Source organism: Alosa alosa, chromosome 11, assembly GCF_017589495.1.
Source record: "Alosa alosa isolate M-15738 ecotype Scorff River chromosome 11, AALO_Geno_1.1, whole genome shotgun sequence".
Taxonomy (NCBI): Eukaryota; Metazoa; Chordata; class Actinopteri; order Clupeiformes; family Clupeidae; genus Alosa; species Alosa alosa.
In genome coordinates this window covers 2,596,402-2,618,478 of record NC_063199.1, presented here as the reverse complement: position 1 = coordinate 2,618,478, position 22,077 = coordinate 2,596,402, and the positions used below count along the sequence as shown (strand labels likewise).

The following is a 22,077-nucleotide window of genomic DNA, read 5'->3' as shown; positions in this document are numbered from 1 at the left end:
CATTTGCTTCCAGGGCTAGTCTAGCAACTCTCCGTTGGCTTGTGAGCTCGAAAAATAAACTTCTATCAGGCCAGTCAAATCGTGTATAGAGTTGTTAGGCGGGCTTAACATAATGATTGATGGCAGAGTTGCAACGGTTTGGCTTGAATTCCCTGCTACTTGAAAACAAAGAAGATGGATGTTGCTGTTGGCCAACAGTGTGACACGAGTTAAGCTTGTTTTAAGTTGGCAAAAGTTTGAACTAGCCAACTAGCTCCGCTGGTGGGAAAACGCATGGGACTCAGCGCCGTCCTATTGCGTGCAGATGGAATTTGAAAGACAACCGATTATCCCGCCCCTCGGACTGAGCACTGCGAACGGTGAGTGCCCAGACCCTACATTTTAATGTGGGTCTGGCTCGTCAGGCTAGCCTATAATACATTTTCAGAATGAATCTGATCTGAAGTTATTGCTAAGATCCTCTTGAATTGTCAACACGCCAGCCAACCACACTTTCTAATTCAGAAAGGTAGGCCCGCCCCACCTGGTTACTGTTCCAATGCACTGACGGACGTGTCAATTAAAAAAATAGTGATCCAAAAATCACTATCTTACTAGCCTAGAAATCTAGACGCACCCTAGCAGCGGCAAATTAATTTGCTCAGCCTGTACGTCTAGTATCAAACCATAGGGATTTCTATTGGCTGACGCCGTGGACGTCATCCAATCACAGCTCTATTTTGTTAGAGAGTCTTAAAGGCGGGCTTAACAGGATAGCGGACAGTCCTGCGGCGTGAACAACAAGGAAGGTGGCTATGGCTTAACTAAGAGCGGTTGTTTGAATCGGCATTGGCGTCAACTTTGGAGGAGTTGGACTTGTGCTTTTCTTTGAAAGTTGAGCAACACAATGCACTTAAGTCATTCCTTTCGAAGAAGGATGTATTTGCCGTTTTGCCGACCGGATACGGATATGGTCGTAGCGCTGGCCTATTGCATGCCTAGGCAGTTTGAAAGACAATTCTCTGCCCGCCCATTGGATTAAGCGAGGTGAACGGTTCGATTCCAGACTATACATTTCAATGATATAGGATGGCCCGCCAGGCTACTATCTTACACCCACTAAAAATCATTACGCCACTAACCAAGAAAAACCTGTTCTACAGCGAAAAGCGCATCCAAGCACAGCTATTTTGAGGGCACACTGTCATGAAATATAAGCAGCCCTTAGCGACGAGTCCCAGGCAACGATTTGGCCGCAGGATGAATATCCTTAGGATTTTTATTCAGTCATTCGAACATTATTGGGATAAGTGTTTTTTCGGGAGTCTTTTTTTCCAGCTGTGTTTTCGATTGTAACCCCTTGTCAGTCAACAGTGAGAGTAAATAACTAAGGGCCGAATTCTCCAATTTGTGGCCTTGTGCCCTTTTTTTACGAGCTTCCAGTTAAGCACTTCTCAGTTACACGCATTTTCCCATTCCCGCTTCTGTCACACCCACAGTGCGCAAGTTCGAAATTGAGACGGCCTTATGAGATGTTACGGAGCATGTTTTGTTTGTGGTTGTACATATAACTGGACTAAACTAATTTAGTGGTTTAAAATGTTTTTTAGATAAGCCTAAAACGAAATCATAGCGGTCCTGCTGACAATGGTTTCCATCGCCTTCCGAAAGACGACAAATAAAAAAAAAAGAACTTCTGAAGAACTTAAAAAAGCCCCCTAAACACGTCCCATTTGTTAATATGAGGAAGATGCACCCATTTTTGACGCAAGGCCTCATGGGATGTAGGAAACCTGTTGATATGACTTATACACAAGGAATGAAATGACATTGAAATAAGTAAGGGATAATGTATAGAACGCCATTATTGGGAAAATAAGTCCTGACAGGGTGAAACCAGACCCTGACGCGCAGTGGAGGGGTCTTGTTCCACCCTGAAGGGACTTATTCATCCCAATAAAGACCAGCGTTCTATACATTATCCCGCTTATTACACAGCTACTTGCCAAAACAAAACAATAAACTCCCCACAATATGACTCTTTAGCCTACATAGCCTAGGCTATAGCCTATTTGTTACCATTCATCATGGCTTTTGCTGAGAAACAAATAGTTCGCAACAACACACGCTGAACTTGAATCAAACATTCTTTAGAACACAGCTCAACCGTCACCTTTTCAGAAGCACAAACTCCGTTGCCATTGACAGCGGTCATTATTTTTTTCAGAGGTCCTTTAGTCGAAAATAATGACCGCTAGAACTTTGGGAAATCACATTCAAGTCAATGGAGCGTTCTACTTGCATTGTGAAGAGCCGTGTAATAAGTAAGGGATAATGTATAGAACGCCGGTCATTATGGGGAAAATAAGTCCCGATTAGAACCCGGACCCTGACGCCAGCGAAGGGTCTTGTTTCGCCCTGAAGGGACTTATTTTCCCATAATGACCGGGCGTTACATTATCCCGCTTTATTATCTGACTACTTGCCAAAACGAAAAACTAAACTCCATGATATGTCTCTTTACACTTATTTGTTACCGTTTAGAGTAGAGTGGCTTTTGCTGAGAAACAAATAGTTTGCAACACTGCGCTGAACTTGAATCAAACATTCTTCAGAACACAGCTGATCAACCTTCACTTTTGAATGGAGTTCCAAGCACAAACTCCGTTGCCATTGACAGCGGTCATTCTTGTTTTCAGAGGTCCTTTCCCAAGAAATAATGACCGCTAGAACTTTGGGAAATCACATTCAAGTCAATGGAGCGTTCTACTTGCATTGTGAAGAGCCGTGTAATAATAACACTTCAAATCTCCTGCACTGCAATTTTACACAAGTTGAATGTTGAAAACACACAGCAATCACAATAACTTTTAATTTTTTATCATTTAAATGTATAATTTAAATTTAAATTTAAATTCAAATTATTATATGGCTCTCCAGAGTGCTGCAGAAAGTTCTGTTCACATGAATGGGCCTTCCCAACATCCGGAGGTGTGTTAAATTCATTTACCATTTACCAAATCTGTATAATTATGTCTGCAAGTATATAATGACCGCTCAATGGCAACAGGTTTTGTGCTTCTGATTCACATCTTTCACATTTCGGGCCCTATTAGGACTCATCACATGACATAACCTGTGTTATTTGACAGAGGCGCCCCATTCAGATATCAGTAGTGGAGAATACAGTAGCAACTTCAGGCAAAACATTGGGCTTTAGAGCCCCCTGAGCTCTTGGTTGATTTTCCATTTTGACAATGTAGACACCTTAAGAGAAAATGATAACTGCACTGGTCACAAACTGGCAAAGTCACATTATGTCCCAGCCTGGCGCTGCAATGTGCCCGGCTAAGATGCAGCCCATTGTCTTACAGGTCCTGGCAACTTATATATAGTTCCCAAAAAACAACTTATCTTCAAGAGTGAACCCCATGAAAGTCATGTTGTTAGCACCTTCCTCTACCAGTTGAGCTACAGGAACAATGTCTCACCATTAGACTTGAGCAGATGACCCATGTCAGACATCAGCTGAAGCAATTTCCTTAGCTCATATTGAGTGCCACACTGCTGGATCATAGTCATCAGGAGGACTGATGCCTGACTCTCAAGCCACTGAACAGGTATGCCAACTAGAGATTGAACAACACCTTCCCGAAGCTAAAGCAGATACAGACAAAAAAAAAAAAAAAAAAAAAGTAATTAGACAAGGTTCTAATCAATTTGGTACATTCCATAGGGATTTGTGTCAGACACAGCCCCTCAACAATTGAAATACAGATCAAAATTAATCACATCAGTCTAGTGTAAAGAAAGTAGTGCAAACTTTAAAGGGGTCATAGAATGGATGAACAGAGTATTTGATCTTATTATCTTATACATTTATGCAACTTTGGTCTGTCAAAAAATCATTCATCAATCAAAAGTTATTTTACAAGTGCTCCTTCATGATTTTCTGGCATCCACATAAATAATGAATCCCCTTGCAGCCAATGTCTACTTCCTCAGGCTCCAGCTTCTACTTGACTCTCAAGTATGGGTGTTTTTCGACCATAAGAGAATGCATTCTTGAACCAGTTCGGTTCAGAATGTTTTGAACCTTGGTGCTATGTAGTGTACCAGCCTGCATTTCCACTAGTTTTGAATGAAACCAAGGATGTGTCATCAACAGAGGGTGTTACATGCATAAACAAGTGTTAATAATATGAATAAACAGGAGGATGATATGACAGTGTCCCCTAAGAAAATTAGCTGTGTAAAATGCTATTTAACGTCTGCAGTGCAGTGCTAGTTGATTAGTTTTGTTTACTCATAGAATGGTAGAATGACACACGCACTCCAGGAAAAAACAACTATTTTTTGGTTCCAGCTCAAAGTGGCACGTTCTGAACCAGTTTTTGTTTGGTTGAAATGCTCTTAAGGGGTCAAATGTTGGTTCACCAACGGAAACGGAACGGAATCCTCCATAGAAATGTAAGGGGGTTAGTTTGTGACGCTATAGTTCAATGCCAGAGTTTGATGTCACAGTGCGTCTTCGTTGCGATTAGTCCGTTTTACAGCTGTCATTTCAAGCTGTGGGATTGGCATATGAAGGAGGTGACAATGAGATTTAAAGTTCACGGTATGTCCATTTTACATACCTGCTGTTATTCAACTTCGCCAAATGCTTTTTTACACTCTATAACCCCTTTAAATAAAATTTAACAGCAAATAATAGAATATCAAAATAAATCAGACAGATGAGCAGGACATACACTGCACAGACACTTCTGAAATTCTTGAAGTTTGGTCTTCGCTTCTTCATATTTTTTGGTATCACAGCAGAGTTCATACATGTTGAGCATATGGAGCAAAGGGGATTTCTGTGACAGAAGACCATGAAAAATTAGATGGACAGAGTAATTTCAACAAAAGCGGCATTACACTGAGGTTCAATTCTCAAGTAATAATCAGCAGAGTGAGTAAGTTAACTTGTGTTTGGTAGCTTTACTGGTAAGTCAGATCAAGCAAGAAACGCTGACAATAGTTCCTAAGAGGCAGCTGCTAAATACACGTGATTTACTGGTTCTGTAATTATTTGTGAATGTTGGCTGTGTTCTACACTTGACAACTTTGTATGTACGCATGATGTTCAATTGCAACTATTTAATTATTACATTCTCAAATGCCTCATCTCGGGAGCCATGTTTGGGCATCAATATCTTAAAAAAAGTGATCTTGAGGGTGTAAGGGTATAATCTTTTTTTTGTATCCACACTGCATAAATTAATATTTTGTCAAATGCAATACTTTATTAATGTTGTTCCAATATTTCAGGACTTCACATTATGAACATTAAGATATTGAGGATAAAATCACAGTTGTCCCCATAATTATTGGCACCTCTGCTAGTTGACTAAAAAGAGGATACTATGAGGATATATACTAGAGGATACTATGCATCCTGATAAAGTTCCCTTGGCCTTGGAATTGAAATAGCCCCACATCATCACATACCCCTCACCATACCTAGAGATTGGCATGGTGTTATTTCAGTTAGCCTATTAGCTGGTTTGATGCTCATTGAGCTCAATGCAAATCAAACCAGCTAATAGGCTAACTGAAATAAAACCATGCCAATCTCTACGGGTGCGCTGCAGGTTACGCTGCAGGTATCTCTCTACGGGTGCGCTGCAGGCTATGCTGCAGGTATCTCTAAACGCTGCAGGTTTCCTTCATCATCACCCTGTGGGGTTCAGGCCTTTGGCTTTGTCAGGCCTTTGTCTATTCCTAATCGTGTTACATAATACATAATTCATTGAAAACAAATAAAAAATGATTTGTTAATGTAAATTTTACCTTTAGAAAGAGCTGAAATCCATGTATAAGTGGCCTGATATTACAATTCTTCAAGAGAATTTTCCAAATTATTGCCAGGTCATGGAGATTCCACACATGCTGGCTCAGACTCTCATCAATGTGGGAAGTGGCCTCTTGAGCGATAGACATATTTACAGATGTCAAAATCCACACAGAGAGGAACTGCAGAAGGCTCGACTCCTTCAGTGAAACAAAAACAAATCACACTGTAAATTCAAAGTGTAAATGGTTAAAAGGCCCATGCTTTAATGCCATTTAGTGATGTCTCTTCTAATAATACTTATAATAATTATAGGCTAAATATAATGGCCTGATGAAAGTGGACAGCTAAGAGATATACAGTAGGCTACCGAAGTGGCGTGCAAGATCTGCTCCAGTAAAATCCGCGTGAATGGACAGACAACCAATCTGAACAGTTACGTGTGCACCGACCAGTGGAATATTCCACATTGCCAGCTTTCGCTGGGCCTACCAATAAAGCTACTACTAGTAGCCTACTATCGCGGCTGGTCACTCATCTAAAATCTTCAGTGGTCATACGCAACGCATCTCATACCGGCCATGCAGACTATGAGCAGGGGCAGCGGAAAGTGAAAGTAAGGGGCTGCGATCACACAGTCCAGGTTGCTGGAGGCAGGGCACACCGGCGCAGCAAACAACTTTTATAAATAACGAATCCCGATTTCCACTCTGCTGCTGTCTGATATTTCGTGCTTTTGGCAAAAGCTCCAGCCATAGTGAAAAACTGAGGTCTTCTGATCCTATAAATGTAACGAAAGAAATGGTTTCTTAACATGGTGCGGAATAGTGAATTTGCGCTTCAGTGCTGTAGCCTCTGAAAAATATTAGAGCTATATGTGACAATCAGCAAGAATTTCCTCTAATTGTAACAATTAACGATAATTCATTAGGACTATTTTAGCTAAAACATTAATATTTTAAGTTCACAATGTCACAATCAGGAGTTATTTTAATAAGACGGTCTTTAAAGTCTTTAAAGTAAGCTAGTTAAGTAAGCTACCCTGTATATGCATCAGTTCTAGGCTCAATTTCATTTCCAGGGAAACGGTTTTATCTTTTAACCTATGTTAAAACAGGTTCTGTAGAATAAGTGTGTGTCTGGCTTGTGGAGACGTGGAATCATGATGGTTGCTTTCCATCGTGATGTTGGTCAACCATCACAATGGGTGATGATATCGTCCATCGGCCCAACCATATTTTATGTATTACAATGACAAGCCAATATAAATAATCTTTATTTCCCATCAGTTGCCGATCCTTTTTAATTAATTAATACCTTTTCACATGCTGCAAATATAGCGAGTGGAGGGCAGTGCTGGCCCATCGCCTCTCCCAGCTGATACCTCCATGGACATGGCTGCCCTTGGCTCTGAAGGACCACCTGAAATAGCTCTTTTGGGGGCTCAAGGTACTCCTCTCTACCCAGCAACTCCTCATGTTCTGACTGGAGAGGGGCCTGCAGGTCCTGAAAGGCTAGTGAAAGGTGGGTCTGTAGGGCTAGGCAAAAACTTGTCACAAGTGCTCTAACCTGGAGAAAAAGAAACAACCATTTCACAAACTCATCATCTCATCTAAAGAGATATGTACATATATTATGAAAAAAGGTCAGTCAGTTTGAGCACGCACAGTTTGGAAAAGCAGTATGGGCAGTATGGTGGATTTGCACTATATATCTGCATGCATATTGACGCAGGTATATAAGGCAGAAAAATACCTGCTGTGGAGGATAGCTGTGCTGCTGAACAAAGAGCAGCAAGTAAAGCCACTCTCCATCAGCTGCACATTCACATGGATACACAGTGGTGAGGGTCAGACCATGCAGCTGGGAAAATTGTACAGGTAATGCCCATTCCTGCAGAGCTTCATGAGATACCCTAAAGAGAAATGCAAAGGCATAATTCTGGATGTTGTTATGATAAAAATGTGTTTGTGTATGTCTATATACATCTCAATTCTTAAAAAGACCTGCTAATGCATCTGTTCTCCACAGTGTTCTTCACAGCTTTCTCCAAGTCATTCAGCAACTCCCAACCTCTAGGCTGTTTCCATTCAGACTCCACCAGCTGGTTACATTTTCCAACTAAAACACAAATAAACCCATACTATTCTACAAGATGTATTTGTGATATAAAGAAAAGTACAAGTCTGTGAGTCATATTTTTTTGTCCACCAATGAATACACGTACCATGGCATTCCAACTTACTTAAGCACTCGTTTAGAGAGCTCCCATCGTTTCCTTCAGAGTTCTTATTCAAGAACTTCAGTTGGAGACTGAAAGCCTTAATGTCTACCCGTAGTTTAAGGCTGCAGACACCTAGTAGTTCACAGAAGCAGACACAGGCAGCTGCCACAGAGGGTGTGTTGAAATGCTGCAAGCCCAGACCGTAGGCCAACTCTGCAGCATGGCTTAAGCTGTAATCAAAACATGTGTTAGATGATCAGATGTTTGTTTGGGGGCATACGGCAATATTCCATTCCAGGTCAAATCACCCAGAGCCTCACAGGTCACCCCCTCAGAAAAATCAGAAGAAAAAAAAATAAATCATAGGTGTTCCTATGCCGAAACTTTGGAGAAATTATATGTAAGGGATAATGGACGACACAGTGGTCTGTTCACAGAAATGAATGCACGGTCGAGGTTGTAAAACGGCCCGACGCCAAGCGGATTAATTTCTGTGAACAGACCACCGTGCAGTTGCTATTTGGTCCTGCCTCCTGGCTCCTCAATATGCTGGCTTGTATGTAAACACAAAAAACTTGCAGTACGAAGTACAAGGCCAGCAATGTTTCGCCTCGTTTTTAGGCACACAATGCAGCATAAAGAAGCCTCCTCTGAATGTTGCGCGATCTCAGTGCAAAAAACGACTCTTGTTATAGACATATAATGACATTAAAAAAAGAACTGCAAAAATTTTTCCATACCATGTGCATTCACACAATCACACTTCAGTTGTAACAAGCAACTGGATGCTTTCGTTAAACATTTCCCTGCAACAATGTGCCTATCAGTTCACTATCAGTTCAGGTTGCAGGACAAACTTTTTTATGAAATCATCTGTCTGATTTAAAATAAAAGTCTAAAGATTAGCTTGAAAGGTCCCTTACAGATTAGCATGCATACAAAATCAGACAGAGAAGCATATGGAAATTAACTATTGCCAAACCTGTTTAAAAATGCTATTGAATATTATACCGCATACCGTATTTTCTGGACTATAAATTGCACTTTTTTTCATAGTTTGGCTGGTCCTGCTTATAGTCAGATGCGACTTATATATGAAAATATATATAATTTAACATGTTTTTAAATGTTGGTATGAATCGACATGACAGTCGCTAGAGGACGCTCTAGGCTTGTGGAATGAAATCGGGAGCTTGGTGAACTTGCGACAGGTCAGAAATTTTTTTGTACTTAAGCCCAAAAGTTAGAGGGGGTTCGGGGGAGTCACCACCGGGACAAAGTTCTGCGCACTTTCAGTCAGAGATTAGGGCTTGCACTATGCCTAAAACACATGTGCATACCGTAAATCCTCAAATTTACAGGCCGAGATTCTATTTATAAATAAAGCCCGGCCCCAAATAAGCCGGGGTAATAATTGCCTACATTGTTTCAATTTAACTCAATGAAATAAAAGGGCTCTTTTTAATATTTTATATTGTTGGTTGGTTTAATACTGTTGCCAATGAAAAGTCGTTGTCCTACACTGGGTCTCCAACACGTTGCTCTCAAGCTACCAGTCACTTGCTGCCCCCTTCTGAGCTTGCCAGAAGCTGAAGCAGTACTAGCCTACTGTACATTTACACAATTGTTGCCGCGAGGCATTCCAGCCTACGAATTTAATAAAAAACCAAATCGTGCATAATTAAAAAAAATAACTCAATTTAGGCTACCAAACCAAAACGAACATCTTCTGATAGCCTACCGGTATGAAGCTCCAAACGAAACGCACGTCTCACAATAAAAGAGAAGGCAATAAAACGCACATAAGAAATAAAGGCCTGCCTCGAATACAAGCCTGCCCCAAATAAATGCATGTGCTTTGCGCAGCCTAAGTAAATAAAATACCCCGGCCATAATTTGAGGATTTAAGAGTCTGTCTCCTAAACATTCCTCACATGGCCGTTATCCAGACATGCATGAAAACATTTGAGAGAATGATGACTTTCTCTTCAGAATTGTCCTATCCGTTAAAATGAGGTAGATATGACGAGGCATATCTGCAGAGAAACACTGTAAGGTTGACTGCAAATATTATGCAGACTGTTACGATTGACTGACACACGCGCGCACATGCACATTATCAAAATCATACGCTGGACGCTTTAGGCTATAGTCTTTCTACATGGGTTTAGTTAATGATCAGGCTATAATAATACCACACTTTAATACTGGTTGGTGTAAACCGGGACATTTTAGCGTTCCGACAGGCTTTTGTTGGGACTCGGGACACGCAACTCAAAATGTTATTTTAAACGTGTATCTTTTTTTCTCTCTTGCTCTCTCGGAGGTAGCCTGTCGAGCATTTGCTCGGCTGCCGGCTTGTCCCTCCACATCACCCAAAATGCTTGATTGCATTTTCCACATTTTTGGCTAAATTTTCATGTACCACATCAGCATTTTTGTTCAGTGAATCTTTTGTAAATTGCTTTACAATTACCAACGGGTCCTTGGCCGCCTTCCTTATTGCCCAGTTCTCCTCAGCTTGCCACCATTCACTACCCTGGAAGTTAGCGAGAGCACAATGGAATTGTCTCTGCGAGACACTCTGACAAAGAGCAATGATGCACGTTACTTTTACCCCAACATTCTGGGGAACCAGCTAAACTGATGAAGACAGCGCTGCAACGTTGGAGGACAGTACACATTGGTCGTAGTGTTATCCGATTGCGTCAATGTCCGAAATCATTCAGAGTAAACATGGTCTAGTGTTATCCAATTGCGTGCAGTGAGATTTTTAAATGCATGCTTGTTGCCGCCCCTCAAGTTGGGCCATTACATTGTTCTTGGTCAGACCCTTAATCTTCCTAGATTATCAGGGTCTGGATTTTCCAGGCTAGCCATTCACTCCTTCACTTAAGATTCCCGGTAAAATTCTCAATTTTTTGGGCCTCTATGTGTTCAGTTACATAGTCTGTCTGTTCTTGGTCTTGGATTTTGTGAAATAAATTTAGAAATAAATGTGATTTATAGTCTGGTGCGACTTATATATGTTTTTTTACTAATGCGACTTATACTCCGGAGCAATTTATAATCCGGAAAATACGGTATATTGTTAAAAATGGAAAATGACTCACAGTAGTTTCTCATCATTGAAACTTGCCAGATGTTGAACTAGAAAAGTTCCATAGGCAAAGGAGGGTCGTCCATGCCTCAAGTGATGCAAAAAGTCCAGATTTTCAAGGAGGGCATGTTTGTTTACAAGATATGGGGTGGAGAAATGAGGCAGTTCTGCAGACATCTCTGTAAAGAGACTAGGTGATTAGATCATTAAAAAAAGACAAGGAAGACATTTTAGAGGAAATTTGTGAAACCCACCTGTAATGCCCAATGTATTGGCTGATTGCCACCAAAACAGTCTAGAGGAATCCAAAGGATTTAGAGACTGTTCAGGGAAAAGGTAAGGTTGAAAACTTTCAAATCTCAGCAAATAAACTTTGTTCTACTTTCCATCAAGCTTACAAATTCCTTAACAATCATAAACAACCACATCAATAAATGGCAATGAAAGTTCAATTTCATGCATAATTTATGCTCAGCTATACAGCCCTTATGGAATATTCAACGTACTTGCATGAGATGGTAAATTGATATATCTGATGGTCCCATGCCAAAAGGACCACTGGGTGGGAAGAGAGCAAACTTCAGTTTGGGATATGTGCTCAAGGCCATCTTGAGGAGTTGGGGGTCAGCTTTCCATGGGCAGTTGCCGACCTGCAATGTGTGTTGGGACACCTGAAGAGAACAGATTTAACTTACAACAAAATAACAATGACAAAAGAGCAACTTTATCTAAATAAAACAGTCAAGGCAAGCAGAACATTTGTGATCAACTGTTATCAAATGTTAAGATATAATGCAAAATGTCACAGCCTACTCACTTAGTAAAAGCATCATCTGACCAGACCATACTTACCATACCAAGACTTACAAAGGCAGGCTTAGGTGGATGCTTTTAAATTAGTGATCCTTTTTACAGTGCCCAAATGTTATTTTTCTATGCTCTACTTAAAAAAACATATTGTGCAGCCTATACACACTGATGATATTCCTGAATCCTGCTGCTACTCTGATCTGATCAATATGGACATTTTGTACTTCCTTCCAGCTCAAAATGAGCTGACCAAATTCACTGTTTTCCCAGACCTTGGTCAGGAATGGATACACAGTCAAATCAAAGGGGGGGAAAAAACTTCCATCCAACATCCATGCTGGACAATATGTCCAAGCCAGTTATTTTCTTAATGACAATATTGACAATAATAAAAAAGACAAAGGAACAGAGAATGAGTGACAATATAAGACTAACACAGAAAGACAGAAAAGACCCAACCTGGTCTATGCTGCCTGGGGCAAACATAATTGTTGATAGAGCCAGAAGGCTGTGACCCTCAAGCAGCATGCTGCTTACACTGCCCTGGCTGCCGGGGATGAGGACACGGGCACTAGTCAAGCTGCCCTCAAAGACCCTCTCTGGTTCTGGTGGATTACAACACAATGAAATTCAATCAACCCAAATCTCACAGTGTAATTCAAGTTGAAATCTCAAGATTTATATTCATTTACAAAAACAAGTGGTTGCATCATATTGGTCACATCAGATGGCGACCCCCAGATTAAGATGCACTGGTTAGGCTACTGTAAGGTAATGTGCAGCATTCTAATTAATCTGCTTTTCTGAATCAATAATAAATGGTAAGAGCATTATGCAAGATAGAGTATTGTGCTTTTTTTGTAGTATTTTGCTTTCAACACATTTGTTGTATTGCTGCCCATCCCAGGTCAGCAGTCAACTATGCTAACTAAGATAAACTTCAGTGAGTGGTGGGTGAAATACCTGTTAAGTTCTTTGCTATTTCTTGTATTTTCACGAGCATCTCAAAGCATGGATGGCTTTCACATGAACCCTTTCCTTTCAAGACTGGCTCGTTTCTGGGAAAAATAAGGTCAAATGATGAAACAGCAAATGCTCTATACCAGCAGCTCTTTTCAAAAGGAAGATTTCTTACCCGTTAAAGCTGATGTAGGTGTAGAGGAGGTAGCACAGACCAATCTCTAGACAGTGGTTAATAAAGGTGCTTTGAAAATGTTGCATCTGAGAAGAAGAAAACTGAGAAATCTTTGTCACTTGCATCACTCCTTCAGCCTGACCCAACCTCCACAGCAGCTGTTCAAAGTTGTCCATTTCTGTTTGAACAAATTCACCTTGTCTGTGAAGACACATACAAGTCAGTTGAGCTCTGCAGCAGTTAACATCAAACTGAGTCCGAGTGATTTGGCTCTCTTACCTAGCTAACATGTCCAAGATGATGTTCCTCAAAAACATGTTGCTCTGCGTGTTGTTACTGACAACATCTGCAGTTAAAGCCGGCCATGAAGGAGACATAGTGGAGTTTCTGTTGCTCACAAGGCTCTTGATCCACTCAATGACCCTCTTATGATCATGGTGTGAGGTGAGGTATGACCACAAGACTTCTGATTCACAGGAGCTCTCTGTGAAGGAAGAAAATGGCATGACGCTAATTGTGTTGTATCTACAGTGCCATCAGTCAGAGATTCACAATTTGTTTGGTGGGTTATACAAAAACATACATCGTATTTACCCAAAGGCATATGAACGCAAAGCAGGAGAGAGATCAAAGTTAAATAAATACAGATGTAACAGTAAAAAAACAAGATAACTCTGGTATCCTTCTACACACCCTCAAGGACTTTAGTCCTTGTTCAGCCTGCAGCCTGGCACCTCGCTGTGTCCAGGGGTGTAGTGGTAAAATAAGAGGTGGGTAACGGTAAGGTGGAATGTGCAATGCGATATTGGATTTTTCCGATAAGGCATTCAGAACATGTTTGATGATGGTGGAGGTTATTGTCCAATGTAAATAACAATACCAATGGTATTAAATGGTTCTTTAAATGTTGATGAGTGTACATATTGTGACATATATGTGGATAATACAGTGTGATTTTTGAATGTTTAAAGTTGCAATTGGTGAATAAACTCTTTTGAGAGGTGGATAAACTGTAATAAGAGGTGGATAACCTCTATTTCTGAAATCAGAGGTGGATAAAGTGCATTTACTTGCATATAGCCTCCACTATGGCCCTGGCTGTGTCCATTGACAACACTGTTTTATCTGTGGTGGATAAATGTACTTATACTATGTACATTTAGTGTGTTAAAAAAGTGAATAAAGTGTAAAATCTTTTAATAGTTTTATTTCCATATTTCAAATGTAATGGAAACCTTCCACATTCAATTCATTGCTGTTTATTTTCAGTTTGTAAATGCCCGGTATGCCAGATGGCCAGTCCGTCCCTGGTCACTAGGATATACTAGGGACTTAAGCCTTTGAATATCTTTGCTGCATTGGATCAGTCTCCTTTCTAGAACAGGCAAGAGCTTTCTAGCCTTGTGTCAGCAGCGCCTTGCATCGCCCATAGACCTTAAAACAATCAGCGGATGGCGGGAGGGTGCGGTTTTGAAAATTGGTCAAAAAAGTTGGTGCGGATGGATGGCGGACGGATTATGAGTTTTGTGACCCGGTTGCGGATGAAATAATTACCCATCTGCGCATCTCTAATGCTAATATGTACACTTAACTGGTTGAGCAATTGAAGTCATGTCAAGAACATAATATGTGTGTGCATTTTTGTAGCTGTTATTCTGTTATTTTATAAAATCTCCTGTGGAAAGCTATAAACAAAGTGTTTGCCATGAAATCTTCAGATATGAGCCATTAAATATGTTGATAAACTTTTTGGATATTTGCAAATGTATTACATACATGTTAACTCACTGGGTTTGGACTGATATTGTATAAACCATTTCAGTAACCAATGATCATAATAATCAACTAAAAAAACATTTTATATTGATGTCTCATGTAGATAGGGAGAGTGACTCACTCAGGACCTTCTTCTGTGACAAGAGGATAGAACTCTGCGTGTAGCTGTCCCAATGTCTGACCCAATCTAGCCGCAGTAGACTACACAGGTTGTGTGATGACATGCCAGCTGGCTCACATGCAAACTGCTGCAGTAGACTGTTACATTTTGGATCTGCATGCCCCTTGTCCAAAATCCTGCAAAACATTAAAGGAACACGGCACGGTTTTATGAAATTGGGTTATTCACTATCTCCCCTAGATAAGTGAGCAAAAGCATTTGTCTCCATGCATGCATTGTCTTAGTCCGGCAGCACCACCACTAGCTTAGTTTAGCATAGTGAATGGAATCTCACATCGCCGGATAGCATGTCGTGAGAAAAAGTGAGCCAACAACAACAAAAAAACAATTACTTATTGTGGCCTGCATATTCACAACGAGTACAAATGTCAATGCAGACTAAGCGATTTCCTACTACATTATTGGGACTACATTGGGGCGAAGCAGAGATTGTCTGTGCTGTGGCGAGTGAGACAAGGTACTCATGTGTTGCGCGATATCTCTGCACCCAAGTAGCAATGCTTCACCTGTGCTTGACGGTGGCTTGTTCCTTTCATTGTAAATGTAACCTGTAAATATAGGGATGAACCCAGATAGCAAGAGGCTGGCGGACCACTGGCGGTCCATTGGGGGCATAGCTGGCGGTCCGCTGCCATTTTGCTCATCGGTTCTCTGGCAGTCCGCCAGTGGGTTGCAGACAAATTGGCCAATATTTTTCCACAATTGGTCTATAATCTTGTAATTTGTTCAGTCATACTCCATTATATAATTTTATTAACTTTTCTTAATATTCATGACAAGTTAAATTTAAAGAGATGGTGGTCCAACGGCTGCATACCACCAGCGGTCCGCTATCTGCCAATCTGATTTTGCTATCTGGGAAACCACATTTTACAAAGGGCTGCTGTGGCAATATCTGAAAACAAAATGAAATGAACAAATGAAGCAGAAGCTCTGCCCAACCTCCTATTCTCCATGGGCTGACAGGAGGGAGCAGTTGGTTTTTCAATCTTCCTCAGGAGCTCCACCCTTAGCAGCTCTTCATCTGACAAATATCCATGGCCGCTCAACGTCTCAACCTACAGAGCGATAACAACTTAGCACACATCTGAAAAGCTTCACCAGTGAACATTTTCTTCAAAATGTTTTTCATTTCAATGCCTGCATTCAAATACTAATTTTACTTTTTTAAAACATTTTCTGTAACATATTGTTTAGCCTTACAATGTAGCATTTGTTGAGTACATAGAATTGCTAAGCATTTTTATTTGAACTGAACTGTTGCCTGCCGGTCTCCTGCACTTCTCCCCAAAAAGACTCTGTTTCCCAAAGGAATCCTCAACGCCATCATTCTCTAGCAGCGATCAGCTCACTGAATTCTGTATTCAAAGGATTTTGTGTGGATCATCCCCAGACATGCTGGATTTTCATTTTTCAAATATTTCAAAGTAAAGACGATGACATTTTATGGCATGATCAATGCTGACCTTACTGGTTGACTTGAATCTACCTTAGAATCTATGATGTTGACTGAATGTATAAATCATAGTAGCTTAGATACTGCTTTCAAGAAACTGCCGCTATGCTTTCAAGTAGGCTACTTGCAACGCTTATTTCAGTCTTGCTTCAAAAACATACAACTAGATTCATGTATCTGCGTTGAGTCTACACAGCTAATACCCTGACACAAATAGTTCTCTGTTTAAACTTGCATACAAGCATACACTCAGTTGGAATTGCATTTCTAGTTTCTTCTGCTACTACATGTAATTAACCTGGAAGCCAGCCTGAATGTAATCCCACCAACAACATTTGAAGTCGGGAAATTTGGTCTGGCATTGCTCCATCGACAAACCTCTATGCCTGTATAAGAATCAGCCGACCAATCAAATATCACTACTACTACTACTACTACTACTACTACTACTACTACTACTACTACTACTACTACTACTACTACTACTACTACTACTACTACTACTACTACTACTACTACTACTACTACTACTACTACTACTACTACTACTACTACTACTACTACTACTACTACTACTACTACTACTACTACATATATAATAATAATATAAAAAATATAATTTGGTTTCATTGGTAGTGCAATCCTGCATAGAGAGATAATTTGATTACTTGTTTACAACTATAGGAATTATAGGATGGCCTATTTATATAAGACTTCCTATAGGACATATAGCTTACCTACTCATTTTTGAACACTTCACCAGTGTTTGTAACTAACATTACGACCTCACTTACCACAAAATCTCTTAGGTCCTTGTCCTCTGTGTGGAGGCATATGCTATGGAGCTGTTCCTTCACACAGTAGCCCTAAGACCAAACAAACAATGTGAGAAAGGCTAAGGAGTTAAGTTAGTATTCATGCCATATTTTATTTAGAAACAACTTCAGTCTCCCCCATCTCACCATGTTCCTGAGCAGAGATATGGCCTGACCCAAATCATGGTGCTGGAGGCAACAAAGGACCTGTAGCAAGCCACTCTTCTTAATATCGTCAAGGCACAATTCAGGGCTGGCTTGCCGTCTCAGAAAGGCCTGTGCCCAGGGGATCTGGCAAGTTGTAACAGCATGCTGGATGAGCTCCTGAAGGGCCAGACAACAAATATCATATAGCTGTTACAAAAGTTTTCCACTTTAAATAACATTAACAGTTAACCATATTGATGGCTACATGAAAATACTGTATTTTTGTTGCCTAACCAAATCATTTGGAATAAAAATTTAAAATATGTCTGTACTTCTATAGGAAGGTGGCACATGTCTTTCATTTCTTCTTCTTCTGACTGCGCTGAGGTGACCAGACGGTCACACTTGGAGTCCCAAGAAAGCATCCTCATGTAATTTCGCAAGTCAGAGATGTACCCATCTAGCATTTTCACGCAATCTTGTTGATTTTGATCCAAATCTATCAGTTAATATAGGGGCAAAATGATTACAAATATTTTCACATTGAAGTCCCTTTAGCATAAGAAGTCTTTACTCTACCTGGGTTCATCAAAATGTCAGTTAACCCAGAGCCACATAAAGGTAGAGTTGCGACAACTCCATTGACGCTAATTTTCCATTTTTTTCCAACAATGGCCGCTCATGGAAGCCTCAAAGAGTTCCCGGAAGTTAACAATTAATAATAGCAGCAGTGCGGTTACAGCAGTATAGACTGTTTGTAGCCAACTTTTCAGACTCAGATTTACATTATTGGCTCATCCGAACAATAATAATAACAGTAATAACAGTAATAGTAGTGAAGTAATAGTATTAATAATAGCCTAACCTAATTATAATAATAAACTATTTATGTATTGCCAGTGGTGTAGTCTACGTAGAACGCAGGTATACGCCGTATACCCACATCAAAATTTTGGTTATTTCAGTATACTCACCTTAAATGTTCAGTATACCTACCCACTTAAAATTCATTTTTCAATATTTAGGAAAACATGCCAGTGAATTTTGCTAGGTAGGCTTCCCCCCGACCCCGAGCTGCCAGGTTAAAGCAGCAGCACAGCAGCGTTCCAGGTTTTTAGTTGGGGACGACGAGGATGGCCAGGTGCAAAGGACAGCAAGACCTTCGGAACTTTTTTAAAGGAGAATTCCGGTGTGATATTGACCTAAAGTGTGTTGAAACATGATACCGAGTGTGAACGTATGTCTCATAGCCCATCTCGGCTTGTCCCCTGCACTCCAAAATCTGGGCTTAGTTAGCCCGATGCTACCAACAGCTTTTTCAATGGTGGTGCCCGCATCGGGCTAGCCATGCAAAATAAATCACTGTTTTACACCATTTACGAGGCTCAGTGTATCTCCACACTTCATTGGTAGACTTCCGAGGGGCCCTGACATTTAAAAGCGAGACATTGAGAACTTTGAAAAAAGCACTGGTAGTTTACTTACAAGGCGATTTATACAGACAGTATCTTCACGAAGTTTAGCGTTTGCAGCCATCTTGAATTTAGTCACCATAATAAATTGACGGCGAGTAAGAATGAACAGGTATGATAAGGGATCAGATTCCAAAAATAATTCTGTGGAAATGCATGGATTCCAGTTTCTTCCAGTAGCAGCAACTGGAATCCATGCATTTCCACGGAATTATTTTTGGCTGGACGTTTTTGGCTGGACGTTTGTGGCAGAAACGGCATCATCCTCAGCCCGGATAAATTCGTCTTCGCCGCACCCACAGTGGACTTTGCGGGCTTCACGATAACCATGTCTGACGTACGGCCATGCAGCCGTTACCTGGAGGCTATCGGAGACATCCCACGACCGCGCAGTCAACCAGGTGGCCTACGCCTTCAGCATGGCCGAGCGCATGCAACCGTTCCGGAAACTCCTACTGCATGGAGTACGCTTCGAGTGGTCTCCGGAATTGGAGGACGTTTTCCGTGAATCAAAGGAGAAGATCGTCCAGGAGATCGAGCGTGGCGTCCGCATCTTTGAAAAGTCCAAGCCAACATGCCTTGCCACGGACTGGTCAAAAGAAGGCGTCGGCTTCTGGCTGTTCCAGAAGCACTGTCAGTGCACGCCGGTCAGGCCCTTCTGCTGCACTGATGGATGGAAGGTGACCCTGGTTGGCAGCAGGTTCACACATGCGGCCGAGTCCAGACACGCGCCCGTAGAGGGCGAGGCGCTCGCAGTCGCTGATGCATTAGACAAAGCACGCTACTTCGTATTGGGCTGCAAGGACCTGATCGTAGCATCAGTACCGTGAGGACATCACATCAGCTGATGGGCTGGTCCTGTACAAGGATAGGGTAGTCATACCACCCTCACTCCGTGGCGAAGTACTGAGCGCCCTGCACGCTGCCCACCAAGGCGTTTCCATGATGACCGCCCGTGCAGAATCGTCTGTGTTCTGGCCGGGCATGTCGGCTGACATCTGCGCCACCCGGAATGACTGCGAACACTGCCACCGGATGGCACCCTCTCAGCCCACGGCACCACCGACCCCACCTGTCATGGCCGTTTACCCCTTCCAGGCTGTGTGTTCAGACTTTTTCATGCACAGGGGTGTACACTACCTTGTGGTAATTGACCGCTACTCGAATTGGCCTATCATCTCGAGGTCAATGGGGGCGCCACAGACCTCATATGCCACCTACGCCGTGCCTTTGCCACATACGGGACGCCTGAAGAGCTTGCATCGGAAGGGGGGGCCAGAGTTCACCTCCGCCGAGACCAGGTCTTTCCTTCGCAGATGGGGCGTACACCACCGCCTCTCATCGGTGGCCTTCCCCCACAGCCCTGGGGGGTATTGTACCGTTATTTCGGGAATAACATTAGAAGCTACGAAATTTTGATTTGTACTGCAGTAACGGTAGCCAGGTGGTATTTATCTGTGCAGTATGTACATTGAGTAAACCTCCCTCATGATACCTTGACGTGCTAGTGAGAGAACTAGCAGCCTGGGCTTTTAGCTCAATTACTAGCACGCTCGCCTCCCGATCCAAGGTGCTAGAGAGCAAATATACATTCACAAGCTCAAAAAGCGCAAAAATATAGTATATAAGTATATATATAAATATACACTACAATTCCAGCTGTTACTTGTCAAACAAAGGCCATCTTAGTGCAAAAAGTTGACCAAACCAATACATGTGGTGAAGCATGGGCAATAACAGAGGAGGAAAAGTGGGGTGAGCATGCAATCAAACTGATGTTTCACTTCAGCCAGAACTGTCTGACCCACCTGCTATAAACTCACTCCTTCCTCTCTTTCATGAAAAAGCTTCCAGCTTTGCCATGGTCAGACATGTTGTAAAACAATTGACAACAAAAAAGGGCCACCTAAATTCTGGCCAGGTCCCAGTTATGGCATTTGACCAACCACTATACATTTTGGGCAGCTGTGGCCCACTGGTTAGCACTCCAGTCCTGTAACCGGAGGGTTGCCGGTTCGAGCCCTGACCAGTGGGAACGGCTGAAGTGCCCTTGAACAAGGCACCTAACCCCTCACTGCTCCCCGAGCGCCCCTGTTGTAGTAGGCAGCTCACTGCATCGGGATTAGTGTGTGCTTCACCTCACTGCGTGTTCACTGTGTGTTGAGTGTGTTTCACTAATTCACGGATTGGGATAAATGCAGAGACTACATTTCCCTCACGGGATCAAAAGAGTATATATACTTATACTTATATACAAAAATGCACATAGAGATGGCTCTATGGAACACAATTGGATAATTTTAGATGGAAGTAGTTGAACAACTGCACTATGTGATAATGGGGTGGCTACCTCTGGAACAGCAGACTCCTTCTAAAGGGTGGGCTGCATGGAAACCATTTCCAGAAGTAAAGGATGCCTTCATTGCTGACAGCAAATCCTTTTCAACTGCTTAGCCAGGAATCAAACATGTTTGCATTGCTGGAGAAGTACACTTGTGTTCTTTACGATAAGAAAACGGATCTTGAAAAAGTCAATGATCTCAGGAAGGACTTGTTTTCTCAAATATGTCTTTCAATGGAAAATATCCCTTCCACACTGGCTGCACTGATACAGCCTTCAAATAGAGCAGTGTACCAAGCTAGCATTTGGTCCAAAGGTCTGTAGGCTACCTAGTCAGTGCCTTCTCCTGAAAAATATGGATGGACCAAATTAGATTAGATTAGATTTTTGGACACCTTTATGGACACTTTTACCAGAGGCAGCCAAAGTATGTAGAGAACCTCTTAAGTGTGGCAGCAAAGGTGAGCCTCTCTGCTCTCGAAAGTGCCGATGCCAGGATGCTGGGTTGCCTTGCACAGTAATATGCCAATGTGCCAGAGCATGTGAATAGATGCAAATATGCAGTATGTAGACTAGGACTAATGTAATCTAGTGTGGTGTTTTACTGTGTCTTAAGACGTTGCAGGGGACATGTGTGCTTAATTGTATGTTTTTTTTATGAGGTCTGCCTGAGGTGCTTAAGTGTCTGTGTTTATAGTATCCTTGAGACAATTGGTGGATATATAGATAGCCATAGTGTAGCCTCCAGCGCATTGTTAACACAGCTAAGAGGATCATTGGAGCACCACTCCCCTCCCTGCAGGAC

The 22,077-nt window shown here is 41.7% G+C and overlaps 1 protein-coding gene across 3 annotated transcripts in view; it reads right to left on the bottom strand.

Annotated features, from left to right (window-relative positions):
* Nucleotides 1–22,077, bottom strand: part of spg11 (SPG11 vesicle trafficking associated, spatacsin) — a 76,041-nt gene that overhangs the window by 42,064 nt on the left and 11,900 nt on the right. For 2 of the 3 annotated variants that reach the window (XM_048256462.1, XM_048256460.1), the window contains exons 10-28: nucleotides 17,792–17,958; nucleotides 17,460–17,636; nucleotides 17,292–17,363; nucleotides 15,984–16,099; nucleotides 14,982–15,157; nucleotides 13,364–13,568; nucleotides 13,085–13,285; nucleotides 12,913–13,007; nucleotides 12,409–12,554; nucleotides 11,646–11,810; nucleotides 11,394–11,460; nucleotides 11,153–11,318; nucleotides 8,043–8,269; nucleotides 7,822–7,936; nucleotides 7,571–7,730; nucleotides 7,133–7,384; nucleotides 5,815–6,015; nucleotides 4,731–4,838; nucleotides 3,471–3,636 (exon numbers count right to left, since the gene is read on the bottom strand). In XM_048256462.1, the coding sequence (XP_048112419.1) occupies nucleotides 3,471–3,636; nucleotides 4,731–4,838; nucleotides 5,815–6,015; nucleotides 7,133–7,384; nucleotides 7,571–7,730; nucleotides 7,822–7,936; nucleotides 8,043–8,269; nucleotides 11,153–11,318; nucleotides 11,394–11,460; nucleotides 11,646–11,810; nucleotides 12,409–12,554; nucleotides 12,913–13,007; nucleotides 13,085–13,285; nucleotides 13,364–13,568; nucleotides 14,982–15,157; nucleotides 15,984–16,099; nucleotides 17,292–17,363; nucleotides 17,460–17,636; nucleotides 17,792–17,958 (2,982 nt within the window). The remainder of the gene's footprint in view (nucleotides 1–3,470; nucleotides 3,637–4,730; nucleotides 4,839–5,814; nucleotides 6,016–7,132; nucleotides 7,385–7,570; nucleotides 7,731–7,821; nucleotides 7,937–8,042; nucleotides 8,270–11,152; nucleotides 11,319–11,393; nucleotides 11,461–11,645; nucleotides 11,811–12,408; nucleotides 12,555–12,912; nucleotides 13,008–13,084; nucleotides 13,286–13,363; nucleotides 13,569–14,981; nucleotides 15,158–15,983; nucleotides 16,100–17,291; nucleotides 17,364–17,459; nucleotides 17,637–17,791; nucleotides 17,959–22,077) is intronic. The other variant, XM_048256461.1, reaches the window with a different exon arrangement.